At 43.7% G+C, this 14613-nt stretch overlaps 1 protein-coding gene across 2 annotated transcripts in view; it reads right to left on the minus strand.

The window, feature by feature from the left end:
- Positions 1-14613, minus strand: part of LOC119461826 (uncharacterized) — a 370449-nt gene that overhangs the window by 56695 nt on the left and 299141 nt on the right. For both annotated transcript variants that reach the window (XM_037723200.2, XM_049672281.1), the window contains exons 9-10: positions 8506-8650; positions 249-506 (exon numbers count right to left, since the gene is read on the minus strand). In XM_037723200.2, the coding sequence (XP_037579128.2) occupies positions 249-506; positions 8506-8650 (403 nt within the window). The remainder of the gene's footprint in view (positions 1-248; positions 507-8505; positions 8651-14613) is intronic.

Here is a 14613-nt window from a genome sequence, read left to right on the forward strand (position 1 = left end):
CTGGAAATGCCGATCAGCGTCGAAAAGGGACAGAAGAAAGCTCACAACGAAAGCACCTCGCGGTCTATAGACATAGAATAAACAGTATTAACCTATTGCCAAGATTATTACTGAAGACGCCTAGCTTGAGCTGGAAATTGCCAAGACATACGGAGCCGAACTTGTGCTTTTGTTGGCACCCTTTACATTTCAAGCCTGTACACGTGGGAATGATTTGTCGACCAACTGTAATGCAGCTTCGAACTGACCGGACACTATCTTTTTGATGTCTTCCTCGGTGACCTTGTCCTTGTGGTAATCGTGGAGAACGACGAAAGCGGCGGCCACCTCTCCATACTCGGGATGCGGTAGTCCCAGAACGCTCACTTCAGCCACGGCCGGGCACTTGTCCAGGATCAGGTTTTCCAGCTCAGCTGGCACCACTTGGTTGTCCATGCACTTGATCATCTCCTTCAGTCGCTCCAAGAAGTGCAGCCGGCCGTCGTCATTGTAGTACCCCATGTCCCCTGTGCGGAAAGCACAGTCGGTGATTTTGTACACCGTAATAACGTTGATTTATAATTTATTTCAGAGCAATGCAGAGTGTTCGCAGCCATTTTCACTATTCATTTAGTATATGTGTGTTACTGCTTGTGATGACGTCAGGTTGATGTTTACTGTAATATTGAGAGGACGGCAGGGAGGTCAGTAATGTGCATTATGCAAATTTACCTAGGCGCTTCTGAAAACATTAGCTTCATCTGTCCACGCGATGTTGCTCAAAAAGCCCGGCGACTCATCAACTTTTGTGAGGACCCAATTGGAGAAATCTATACGATTCTGCAGGTCCCTGTATTCCAAGAATTGGCGCAGGTTAAGGGGGTACGGGTGAAAGGCCGAGTCATTTAGAATCCGCCAAACTAATGACTTGAAAATTAGTAACGTGGCTGCCACGTCCCGTACGCTAGCATGAGGGTTTGAGGCCATAAATGCTAGAGCTCCGTGCGTAGGCTAGGACTCAAAGATGGAGTCCTCCGCCGCTGTTTCTTGAAGCTGCCGGTTTGTCTCAGGTTTTCGTAATTTCCGATGATCGTCGATGCTACACTTCTATGAATGATATGGCCTTCCTCTTGTTGTCATTGGAAAGTCCCAAGGCAAGCATTATGTTTGCTTTCTGCTCATTAGAGAAGGACATGGTGACTGGCACGAAACAAAACTCGCATTTCAATCTTTATACTGACGTAGTCAATTCGCTTTTGCGGTGATAGGCCTCGTAGCAAAAAAGAACCATCCGCGGACTTTATCTACACTAACACAACAACTACCATAACTTGTTTTACTTTAACACCGAACGCGTTGCTTTGGACGGGCCGTGGCAGATGAGTCGCTAGCTCGATCACCATGTTTTTCTTTATTTCTTTTATTTCGCTCTGGCTATATCATGGGGAGCCTGTTCGAGGCCACTTCTTTATGATGCGGGTGGGAGAGCGGTCACGTGGCAGTTAGCATATTTCGCGGCGCTTATTTATCCGTCTGAAAAAAAATTTGTACGCAACTAGCACATCGCTGAAATACCGCAGTTAGATGTCCCTTGGCTGTGCCTACAAATGCTGCATTGACATTTTCATAATTAGGACAGCACTTCTCGAGTTAGATTATTAATTAAATTACCTAATTGAATCTCAGCAACAAAATAATTACTGGCGGCTGCTCCACTGTACTGGAAACAATATGCACTAGGTTTTCTTCGAGAAACGCAATTGCTCGTTTTTTTTTTAAATCGTGGTGCGTGATAGTTGGGACACGCTGTATAAACCGCGAACAGCATATATATGCTCGATTCTATTACCATAAAGCATTGTCTTTTGATTTCCACCAAAATTACCCGCCGTGGTTGCTCAGTGACTATGGTGTTGGGCTGCTGAGCACGAGGTCGTGGGATCGAATCCCGGCCACGGCGGCCGCATTTCGATGGCGGCGAAATGCGAAAACACCCCTGCACTTAGATTTAGGTGAACGTTAAAAAACCCCAGGTGGTCCAAATTTGCGGAGTCCCCCACTACGGCGTGCCTCATAATCGTATCGTGGTTCTGGCACGAAAAACCCCATAATTGAATTTCCACCAAACTTTAATGACATGTTCTGTGTGTTTGCCAGTCCCCTTAAGCTACAACTTAAGGCGCCTGGCGTGATTTATTAATGAGTAGGCATTACATAACTCACGAAGCGGGAAATTCTCATCGTTGCAGTCTTGAACGGCGCTGACGGAAAGAAACGTTCTGTCTCTTTGTTAGGCAATCCGTCGGCCCTGCACGGGGACGAGATGCGGCACGGCAAGGAGCAACAAAAGAAGATTCACCGATCATCGTGACCGGATGACGTCATTATGGGCAGCGAATGAGCAAGTGACAACCGGGACCTTTCACGCTTTAAAGGAGAAGCGGATCATCGCATCGTTGCAGTCCAGCGGGGTCCTTGAACGGCGCTGACGGAAAGAAATGTCTCCCCTTTTTAGGTATGAACTCCAACTTTTTCCCTCTTTGCGTTTCTTCATCAGAGGGGCGTTGCAGGACTGCACTTTTGCTTTGTTTGCACTTTGTTTCGTTCTTTGATTTTGCTGACACCACTGAAATGGAAAACCACTGTGATTGTCATGTGTGCACGAATGCTCTTTCCTCCGATGGAATTATATGTGGTCTATACCGCAGTAACTACCATAATATCAAATGCGCAGGAGTAACTAAAACTGCCTACAAAAGCACGAGCAATGCTGACGTGGAATTGTGGATGTGTCAGACTTGCAAAATGGCCGACACTCGGCCCAGCAAGATAGCGCATGGCCAGCCAAAGAACGATAATAAAAAGGGAGCGACGAAAGAGCCTTCACTGAACGATGTCACATGGCTTCAATTGAATCACTGTCGTCGAAATTCAACAAAGTGTTAGAACGCCTAGGAAAATTGGAAAGAACCACCGAAACACAAATGCTGAAACATAATGAAACACTGTTTAAATTAGAGGAACAACACAAAAAAATTGTACGAATGGAGAGGTCAATTGAACACGTGCCTTCACAGTATGGCTCGCTATTGAAGGCGATCGAAGCACAAAAGGAAGATATTAAAATTCTGCAGACAACAACCGTGAAAATCAGAAAGTCTGGCAGATGAGGTCACACAGATGAAGCTAATGATTGAAAGTTTAGACGAGAACTTTCGGAGAAGTAACATTGAAATCCACGAAATACCTCAGTCAGACAATGGAAACCTGAGATACGTGTTGAACAATTGTGCGGGCAAATCAGGTCTGACTAAGCCAATGGATGGGCAGCTAGAGACCATTCACAAAATTAGAGCCTAATTCACAGAATTAGCGCCGTGTCCGCGTCGTACCTCTGTCTCTCGTCCCTTTTCGCGCCCTAAAAAGTATGTCACAGAATTAGAGTTCGGACAGGGGAAACTCCGCCTATATATCTGGCCAGATTCTCAAACATATCAATCAGAGATACATGGCTAGCCAAAAGGCTTCAGCTAATGTCGGATAAAATCTTCATTAAAGAAAACCTGACATTATATGTGAAGAAGTTGTTGTGGATGGCAAAGAATGCCGCCAATGAAAAATCCTACAAGTTTCTGTGGGTGAACAATGGGAAAGCATTTGCACGAAAACACGAAGGAGCTGGTGTTATAAAAATTGAGAATGAAGCGAGTATAGCCAAAATGACATATACATGGAATTAGAATCTAGCTCAATTAAAGACTGGGTAACTTGTCGGCAGAGATACACCTGCGAGGAAGAAAAAGCTGCATGCCTTGACCTGATCCATATTAATATCAGAAGCACACATAAAAATTGGGATCTATTAGAGCTTTATTTAGATCCATACAAGAATGCATTAGATGTGATTATTCCGACTGAAGTGAACGCAGATGACATCAATGTTCAATTATATCAAATAAAGATGTTGAACAATTTTCCGTATGCGGGTACGACAGAAGAAGAGGAGGCAATATACGTTAGAAACAATTGGCTAGGTGAACGAGAGTCCATAACAATCAAAGAGGCAGAGGTACTACTGTTATCAATTGAAAGTGCACATGCGTCATTTATAAGGTGCGCGATCTGCAGGCCACCACATAAAAATGTACGCGCATTTTTGGGTCAATTGCAGGATCTTTTAACCTCACTAGAGAAGCGACACAACATAATACTGGTAGGTTACCTCAAAATAGATACCCATTCAACTACGAAAAAGTATATCAGTGATTATTTCACTCTCATTACAAGTTATGGATAACAAAATAAGATTACAAGATTTATGCGAGAAGAATCTTTCGGTAAAAAAACTTACGACGTCATGTATATGCCACATATTAACACGTGTTTCTAGCATGCAACCAGTAACAAGTATTGTAAACGAAAAAGTTGCTGACCATTACTTTATTGCTCTCACAATGTTTAGTGAAGACGTAACCAAGTTATGTGGGGAAACCAAACATAACTTTGATATGTTCGATAATCAGAAGATTGATAGATTAATTTAAGAACTTCATTGGGATACCTTATTAACACTAAACTATTTACAAGCATACGAAGAGCTAATTGTCATATCGAAATCATTTTATGATTAATGTGGAAAGGTAGTTAATACAAAAAAAGAAAGTACAAGTACCATGGATTACCAATGAAATTAAAGAGTTAAGTTACATAAAAAAATTGGCGCGGTTTAGCTTTGGTTAACCCTGGTTGAAAGCGAAAGCTTCACAGCCCTGGCTAGGCCCATTGTCGAGGTGTGGCCGAGTTGTGTGGTTTCTAAATGATACACAGACATGTTTGCAATGAATACAGTGTTTATTAGTCATTTTTGATGCCTATGAAGACACTGCGGTGATCAGTAAAGTAGTGAGACTTGGTTGCAACTCGCAGCAGGTCCCACCAACTCTACTCGGGCAACGGCGGCAATGTCTCCTTTCAGGGCTCCGTAAAGGCGTAAATATTGTCCGACGTAGCGTGAACGCGCGCACACGTTATTTCACGTTGGCGGTAACAACAGCAGCTATAGTTCGACCGATGATTCGACGTACTGGCGCCGCGAACGTAACCGGACGCGCGGCCAATGCGCTCCGACGCGCCCGGCGTCTGATGACGCTCGCCCGCACGCACACACGCGCGCGCACACACACAACGCACACACACGCACACACAACACCGATAACGTCGGACTATAAACGCACCTTAATGCTCTCTTGTGGTTTGACCTCCAGCTCTCAAGGTGAAAACTGTGAGAGTCGCCGACGGCTGCCCGAGGTAGCGTAATTAAGCTTTCGCTTCAAATGCTATGGCACCGATGTAAGGCCAGTTAATCAGACTTACAGCTGAGAGAAGAATTTAGGCACCCAAGAAATAAACGAACGGCTACACTAAGGCTAGTAAGGAATAAGTACTATAGTGACAAGCTTAATGAGAGCAAATTCAATTTGAGGTAGTCGTGGAACGTAATAAATTCGCTAACGGGCAGACAAACAAACCGCCGCATAGACGAAGTCATAAGGAATAATTTTCTAAGACGACAAATGGATGATGTAGCAAACGAACTTAATAACTGCTTTGCGAAAACTATTACCAAACTTCGATAAAATTCCCCCAGGGCGGCATAGAACCTAGGAATTAAGCCAAATGTTAGTGCTGCATACTTGAGTGAGGTAACTGATCTCGATGTTTGAGATATAATAAGATCACTTAACATTATTATAAGGCCAGGATATGATGGGTTTAGATTTTGTGAGACACTGTTTAACTTTACCTGTTTAAAGGGTGCTCTGCTATACGTTTATTGAGAAGCATTTAGGACGGGTTTTATTCCAAATTCAAATAAAATATCCTTACTTAGGCCAATTTAAAAAACGGGAAAATGCAACAGTGCGAGAACTATACACCTATAGCAATCTTGCCAGCATTGTCGTGTGTTCTGGAAAAGCTTAGTCAAAAAAAAAAAAAAAACGTTTGGCTTTTACGAAAATTTTGATCTGTTGCCTAGATCACAATATGGTTTTCGTTGCAAGAGAAGCACAATCACACTTCTAGAAGACTTTGCAGACATAGTGAACAGTGAAATTGATAAAAAATAAGACGGTAATTGGGCTTTTCTTATATCTTAAAAAGAAGCGTTCGATACGTTGAATCACGATGTACTCCGTGGAAAATTGGCTCAAATAGGATACCGCGGACCGTTCATAGAGGCTTTAAAGGACTACTTCAAAAATCGACATCATGTCGTTTGAATTCAAATTATAGACAGCAACTTAATTCACATAAAGCATGAAGTCCCAAAAGGTTCCGTGCTAGGCCCACTGCTTCTTAATTTGTATGTCAACGATTTGGCCCATCTATCGTCGCACTCAAAGTTATACCAATGTGCGGATGATACTGCCTTAATATTACCCTATGAAAATTTTACCAAAAATGTTACTTAATTAAAAGAAGATATGTGCAAAATAATCACATGGTTTGAGAACAACTATATATTTCTGAACAAAGAAAAATCAATTACTCTGCTTCCACAGCCCATACAAAAAAAGTGCAACTGACCGAACATCTATACTTGCATAGAGGGTATGCAATGGGCGGTCCTGCCAAAGTATGCACTATGCCACCAAACTAAAGTACCTTGGTGTTAATTTCGATGAATCTTTCTCATTTCTCCATCACATACAATATGTATCCGAAAGACTCCCAACAGTCTGCGCAGTTATGTATAAAATCTGATCAGTATGTGATATTAGATTAAAACTCATTTATAAGGCTCTGGGTGAAACAGTATTAAGATATGGCATTACGATTTACGGACTGGCCTCGCCATATAGGCTAAACGCGTTCTATAGAATAATACAGAAAATAACGAATAACATAACATACGGAACAAAAAGCAGCGGTGTTGGCCACAGTGAGCTGATGGCAAAACATGGAATATTTCATATTAAACAACTTTTTTATTCGATAGTACTTACGAAGTATTATATTGATGAATCATTAAAAAAACAAAAAAAAAACATAAGAACTTGTGATTTACGCAAGACTGAGACATGTGTTCAGGCCAAAGCGTTCACGAACTATGGTAAAAGAACGATGGCAATTTATGTACCGTTCTACTTTTAAAAAATACCAGAAGTCACCAACATATCGTCACTCAGGAAAAAAAAATTATACATCACACGGTTATGAAAAACGACTGCGAATAATTAGAGAAAACAATGTGACGGGAGCTTTTACCAATGACATTTCGCGAACTATTGTATAAAACATACTAGGATATTAGGTTTTTTTGTTTTATTTTTGCTGACTTTTTTTTTCAAAACATCTAACTAGGACTTATCATGGAATGGACGGTAGTGCTGTACATAGTATTTTGCATGCCTAAATACGTTATTGCTTGTGCAGGAACAACAACTGAAAATTAGCGGAGCGATGGAGGATAACGGAAAGGGAGGAATGGGGAAAGGAGAAGGAAATCATGTGCTTGTGGTATGCCTTGCTGAGAGAAACTATACAGTGGTCCGCGTAATAGCATCGGCGCTTTCGCGGACTTCAGGTTATTGGTACATAAAGAAAAATGTATATATATATATATATATATATATATATATATATATATACTTTTCTACTGTACCTATTTCTTCCCTATTGTTACCTTGGTTCTTGAAGCACAAAACTGTGTCATTCAGGCCAAATCACTGCCCTGTCCCGCTCCAAAGCATCATTGCTTTGGCGGGCTGACAAAATACTCTGATTGTATATTTTGTGTTCTAATAAAGAAAGAAGAAAGAAATAAAATCGGGCGTTAGAGTTGCCGCGAGATGGTCCAAAAATTCAAAATGGTCCAAGTCGAGGCTTTTGACGACGTGACTTAGGGCAAAGTTAATTAGGCCGGTTGAATTAATATGCAGTTCGTTACGGCACTCTAACCCACGACCATTGGTGGGAGTTAAAGGCTGTTGGTGTTAATGAAAGTGAAGTCAATTAAGAAGCAGGTAAAATGGGTAGAGTTAATTAAAGTACTCGAACTCACGACCGTTGGTGTTAGGGCGAAGTTAAGGCTTAGTTAATTATGGTACATGTAATTAAGGCACAGGTTTAATTAAGAAAGAGTTCAATAAGGCACTCGAACCCACAACCATTGGTGGGCGTTGAACCAACGACATTTGGTGTTAATTAAGGCGAAGTTTATTGAGGCATAGTTAATTAAGATTGAGTTAATTAAGGCACTTGACCTTTCTTTGGTGAGAGTCGAACCCTTGACCTTTGGTGGTCGAAATGCTTTCGCATTCATTCTCGTAGGGATAACTAAGTGCCCCTTGAATTTTGTTTCTCCATAGTGCTCGGTATACCAAAACCTGCACGCGAAAGAGACTTTCAAACTGACCTTTGTTTTCTATTAAGCTAGTCCTATGTATTCAGTTGCTCCGAAACAGACAGATATCAAATGTTCACCTGTGAGGCTAGTGTAAGGTTTTGTAGGGGCTATCTTACCTGTATTGCACCAGCCGTCTTTTAGAAGAACTGCGGCGGTTTCCTTTGGTTTCTTGTAGTAGCCACGCATGAGCGACGGCATACGGAACAGGAGCTCGCCGGGCTGATTTGGTCCCATTAGCTCTTTCTTATCCGAGCTCAAGACCTGCACCAATTGGGAAAGTCACATTTCAGAATAGTTGAGCTGTATCAACACTTGGGCAATACTCACATAGCAAGCATGCCATTACACTACCCTCGATGTTACACAACAATCCAAAACGCTTCTGGCGAACCATGAACCCTCATCAGGAGAGCATCATTTCACTTTGTGATGACATGGGCAGTATTATACCAGACATCGAAGTCGCTAATGTCCTAAACATGACATTCTCTTCGGTTTTTACTAATGAATCAACTGACAATATGCCCGCCATCTTACCATACACTGATGCCCACATGAGTAGCATTACGTTTGATCCGCCTGGCATTGTTAAAATAATTGATTCACTAAAAAATTCATCGTCAACCGGAATTGATGGAATCAATCCTAAAGTACTAAAGAACACTAAGCATCATTCCAGCATCATTCTCTCCAAAATCTTTCAGCAATCTCTTAACACGGGTACTATACCGGTTGACTGGCGCATTGGCAAGGTAATCCCAGTTTTTAAAAAAGGTACTAAGTCTTGTCCCAAGAACGATCGCCCTATTTCAATCACAAGCGTCTGCTCCAAATTAACAGAACATGTCATTTTCTCTAGTGTAGCGAAATTTCTATCGTCCATCAACTTTTTTCATCCTAACCAACACGGTTTCCGTAAAGGCCATTCCTGCGAGACACAGCTCGCTCTATTCTTGCACGACATTCAATCATCGCTTGATAGTAACGTACCTGTCCATGCATTTGGCCTTGATTTCGAAAAAGCGTTCGATAAAGTACCTCATGCTCGTTTGCTACTCAAGCTCTCACGATTAAATCTGCACCAATCAGTTCTTAATTGGATTCACGCATTTTTAACCGACCGTCATCAGTTCGTCTATGCAAATACATATTCATCTTCGTTTACGCAAGTCTTATCCGGTGTCCCCCAGGGCACGGTCCTCGGGCCGCTTCTGTTTTTAATATATATTAACGACTTACCCCTTCATGTGTCATCGAAAATGCGCCTCTTCGCCGATGATTGTATTCTGTACCGCCCTATAACAGACTCTTCCGATATCTCAATCCTCCAGAACGATCTTCATCATATAGAAGGGTGGTGTAAAATTTGGTTGATGTCTCTCAACGTTAATAAAACTATACTAATTTCATTTCACCGTCGTCAAAACTTTTCAACTCCTGAATACACCATTAACAACTGTCATTAACAACTCAGCGACTCGTTGAAATACCTCGGGGTTAATATCTCCCACGACTTAACATGGGCCAACCATGTTAATCAAATTACTAATTCTGCAAACCGTGTCTTGGGCTACATCCGTCGCAATCTCCCCCTTGCACCTTCCTCTGTTAAACTCTTAGCATACAACACACTCGTCCGTCCAAAACTTGAGTATGCAAGTGCAATATATGACCCTTTCCAATTAAACCTAATTAAGACACTCGAAGCAGTCCAGAACCAAGCTACTAGATTCATCTTGAGTGATTATTCCTACAACTCTAGTATCACAGCGCTGAAATCGCAACTTGATCTACCCGCCCTGGCTCATCGCCGCAGAAATTCTCGACTAAATCTGTATCACAAGTTCTTTCACTGTTTGCCGCCTAAAAACGAGCTCATCGTTCCCGTCCATTGCATGTCACGCAACACCCATCCAAACGCCGTCATCCCTCCACGTGCCCACACCACAACATTTCATCAATCATTCTTTATTCGTACTGCGCGTGACTGGAATCGCCTTCCCGGCCATATCGCTACGATCACCGACCATGCAGCATTCAAATCCGCCGTCGAAGAAATCGCACACATCGACGCTAACCCATAGGATTATCGTGTACACTGCTGCGCATCATTAATATTTTATTTATTCCTGCCTTGTATTCGCTAACTGATTTGTATTTATTTGACCTGTATTCACCAATTTTTACTGTAATTATGTTCTATCCCCTGTACCCACCCCTCATGTAATGTCCCTAACGGGACCCTTGAGGTATAATAAAATAAAATAAAAATAAAAATAAATAATAAAAATGTAAATACGACATGGAACTGGATATGCAGGTTACACAGTGCTGTTATCACATGCAAATACCTCTGTACGAAACGTTAGCCCAAACAGCGGCTGCTAGGGGTACTGCGAACGCCACCCACGTGACCTCAGGGCCAGTATAGTTGCGACTGACTTCTGCTATAATGATGTCTTCAGTAGTGTTGGCAGTGATTCGCTGTTTTCATTACGATAAAAATTATATGGACACTCCAGGCGCATTTATGCCGTCGTTGGCGCCGTCGGCGTAGCCATGACGCTTCCTATAAAGTCCAAGCGCGATAACACCGTCGCCGCGTGCCGTATGCTGTATATGCGAGTGAAAGCGTGCGAGGGGAGCCAACGATCGCGGCTCAGTCTCGCGTGCGCAAGGGATGAGAGCGGTGGGGACACGCACCGTCTTCAGTCACCCGCAATCCACCGGGGGGGGGGGGGGGAGGGGAAGGAGGAGGGGCGACGTTGTACTCTGGCAGCAACTGTATATTGCGGGGCCTCACGCGCCCAATCTTGCAAGTGATCTGCGTTGGGGGCAGAGTCTAGGTGCGCCGACGGCTCATACCTTTATGCGTGCTGCGTTCTCGCCGCTCAGTTTGCGTTCCTGACCTTCGTTTTTGCACAGCACGAAGGGCACCTCACTCGCTGCTGCAGGCTCGCTTCCTCACCCCAGCGTTTTGACAGCGAGTGTGACGTGTTGATGTTTGCCTGGGTGCGCTGTCACCATGTTTGTTAATTTAGTAAGCGAATGTTTCCAAGGTTAAACGGCGGGTAAAACTATTATCCTTACTTCATAGAGTTGTCTACTAATTTGCTATCGCAATCGAGGCTTCGTCTCTCGGGCGAAGCATTTTTCAAAACCTTTTTTGTTCCCCTCTAAGCCTGTTTACTTGTAATATATATATATATATATATATATATATATATATATATATATATATATTGTAGTGAAGAAGAGGGACAATGCAGTGGGGCATCCTTACCAGCGCTGCCTAGTGGGTCAGTCTCTCCAGCGCATCGCTCGGACTACGCCGCTCGCGCTCGCGGTTCCCTGAACTGATCGAACGGTCAGCACTAACGCTTGCGTGCAATAAACGCCTTTACAAGTGGTGGAGAGCGCTACGCTCGAACCGCATCCTGGAGCTTCGATCCCGTACCCTCCCCTCAACCATGTCTCAGGACGCATCTCAGCTGACGACCCAGCAAACGCCCCCTGCACCCTCCGTCGTGTGCTCTGGTCTACCTCGCCACAAGGATCCTCCTGTTTTCAGCGGCACAGACGACAACGACGTGGCGGATTGGGCCTTTACAATGTATATACAGGGTGTACCAACTATCACGCAGCACGATTAAAAAAAAAAGAGGAATGGCGTTACGCGAAGCCAACCTAGTGCGTATTGTTTCCAGTACAGTGTAGTAGCCGCCAGTATTTTTTTCGTTACTGAGGTTTAATGAATTCATTGTAATTAATTATCTAACTCGAGAAGTACTGTCCTAATTATCAAAGTTTCAATGAGAAAGTTGTAGAGCAACATGAAAAACTCCCGATGCAGCTTTCCGTTGCTCCATACGTGCTACATAAAAGTGTTTTTCCGAGCGTGAAAGAAGCCCGCGAATACACGCCCAATTGCCGCGCGACTGGCCGCTCGAGGCACTTTGCGTGTATTTGCGAGCTTCTTTCATGCTCGGAAAAACACTTTTATGTAGCACGTATTGAGCAACGGAAAGCTGTATCGGGAGTTTTTCATGTTTCTCTACAACTTTCTCATTGACAATTTGATGATTAGGGCAGTACTTCTCGAGTTAGATAATTAATTACAATGAATTCATTAAACCTCAGTAACGAAAAAAATACTGGCGGCTACTACACTGTACTGGAAACAATACGCACTAGGTTTGCTTCGCGTAACGCCGTGCGTCTTTTTTTATTTTTAAATCGTGCTGCGTGATAGCTGGGACACCCTGCATATATATATATATATATATATATATATGAATACAAGGAATATGTTGGAATCTGAACTAAAGCTTTCGTACAGCGGTTCACCAAATGTTATAAAATCTTACGGAACGCGTGTTGCAGCATAACCCCTCCGCGTCTGCCTCTGTATTAGCGACAAACGCAGACCACGTGATCCATGCGACCATGGATTGCGCTGTATTCGTGATCGGCGCACTTTTCGCCGCGTCATTTCCTGGATGAGCCAATCCAGGACATGACGTGTATTCACTCAGTGAGAGCCGTAGGTAACATACACCTTCCAGGAGCGCTTGGGTTTAGTGGACGGAAGTATCAAGCGGTCAGCCATCGAGATAAGCAAAATAACTTTTGAGTATCGGTGAAAAAAAAAAGCAGGGAAGAGACTGATACGACCAGATCTGTTACAATCATAGGTTACAATCATTCATAGCGAATCATCGTACAAGATAGATATTGAAGGAACAAAAAAAAGGATAACGGAGACATATACAAAAATATAGATAAAATAGTAACAGGCCTGCGCGGCACACGCAGCACAGTCACAGCGTAAGCTGGTGGAGCGGCTCAAGAGTAGCTTCAATTTGGGCACCACGCACAACAGGGTCTTCGCGGCAGTCTGTTTGCCTCGTTTTGACGAGAACGATCTCAACTGTCCGCCCGGCGTAGACGGCGAGCTGCGGCTTGTAATGCTCTGTCCACAGCAGTCTGCTGAGCCCGATCAAGCCTTACAACTACAACTTACATGTCGGGGGCGCCGCATTTGCAGGCACCTTAATTAGATGGCGCCACCATACTGGCGGAGGCTCGGCAGCGCGTTGATTGCGCGCCTCGTCTGGATCGCATATCGTAGTCTGCGCCTGCGGACGCTGCGTTTGCAGGCATCTTACCTTGATGGCGCCACCATACTGGCGGAGGCTCGAGTCGTCTCACCCTGTGTTTGCCTTAGGGTATTTTCCGCGGCCCGATGGCAAGCGCTTGCGTGGTTAAGTGGTAGAGTATTCGGCTCCCACGCAGCGGAGGAGAGTTCGATCCCGGCGAGAATCGGGTACTTTTTTCGCGTTTACGGCGATAGCGGTTACGCGGCCGCTGGCGGCGGCATCATCGCGACCCGAAATGGCTATGGGAATGAGCCCATAACAGCTTACGCAGTAAATACATATATCATACCTGAATAAATCAAGCAGACTAGGTGACTATTTGTCCCCGCCCCATGTCGAAGGGGATGCCATTAAACCATCATCGTGTGAAGGAGCCTGAAGGAGGAAAACGGATGGTTGCCGCTTCCTCGATGTCTTTTTTTTTGTTAAGAGGTTAGGTTAAGGTTAAGGTTTTGTTAAGGGTTAAGGTTTCCAAAACTGACATTCCAAATTGACCTGCCAAGATTTCTATGAACCATCAATGTCTACCGGCCATATATTCCCCATTTTAGCAATATCGTTTAAGGTCTTACGAGAATGCTACCCAAGGGCACTCAATGGGAATGGGACGATCAATGTGAAAAGGATTTTAATCAAATCAGGAAACGGCTATCCGAAGAGCCAATACTGAGAATATTCAACGCTGACAAACCACGCGTTGTTTACTGCGATGCCTCTAATGTAGGCACTGGAGCTCTGCTGAAGCAACCAGATGACGAAGGAAACGAACATCCTGCAGCTCATTATACGCGGAAGTTGCTGAAGCACATTCAGAATTACGCAATTACAGAGCTCTAATACTTGGCCATAATTGACTCTGTCGACAATTGGCATTGCTACCTGCAGGCTAAGCTTTTTACTGTTATAACCGTGCATTCTGCCTTACAGTCAATTAAGAGCATAAGAAATCCGCAGGGGCGCCTATTTAGGTGCTCCTTAAAGCTATCTATGCATGATGCCAATATCCGACATAAAAAAAAGGCACGACAACGTTGAAGCAGACGTGTTTTCGCGGAGTCCTGTCAT

Source organism: Dermacentor silvarum, chromosome 8 (genome assembly GCF_013339745.2).
Source record: "Dermacentor silvarum isolate Dsil-2018 chromosome 8, BIME_Dsil_1.4, whole genome shotgun sequence".
NCBI lineage: Eukaryota > Metazoa > Arthropoda > Arachnida > Ixodida > Ixodidae > Dermacentor > Dermacentor silvarum.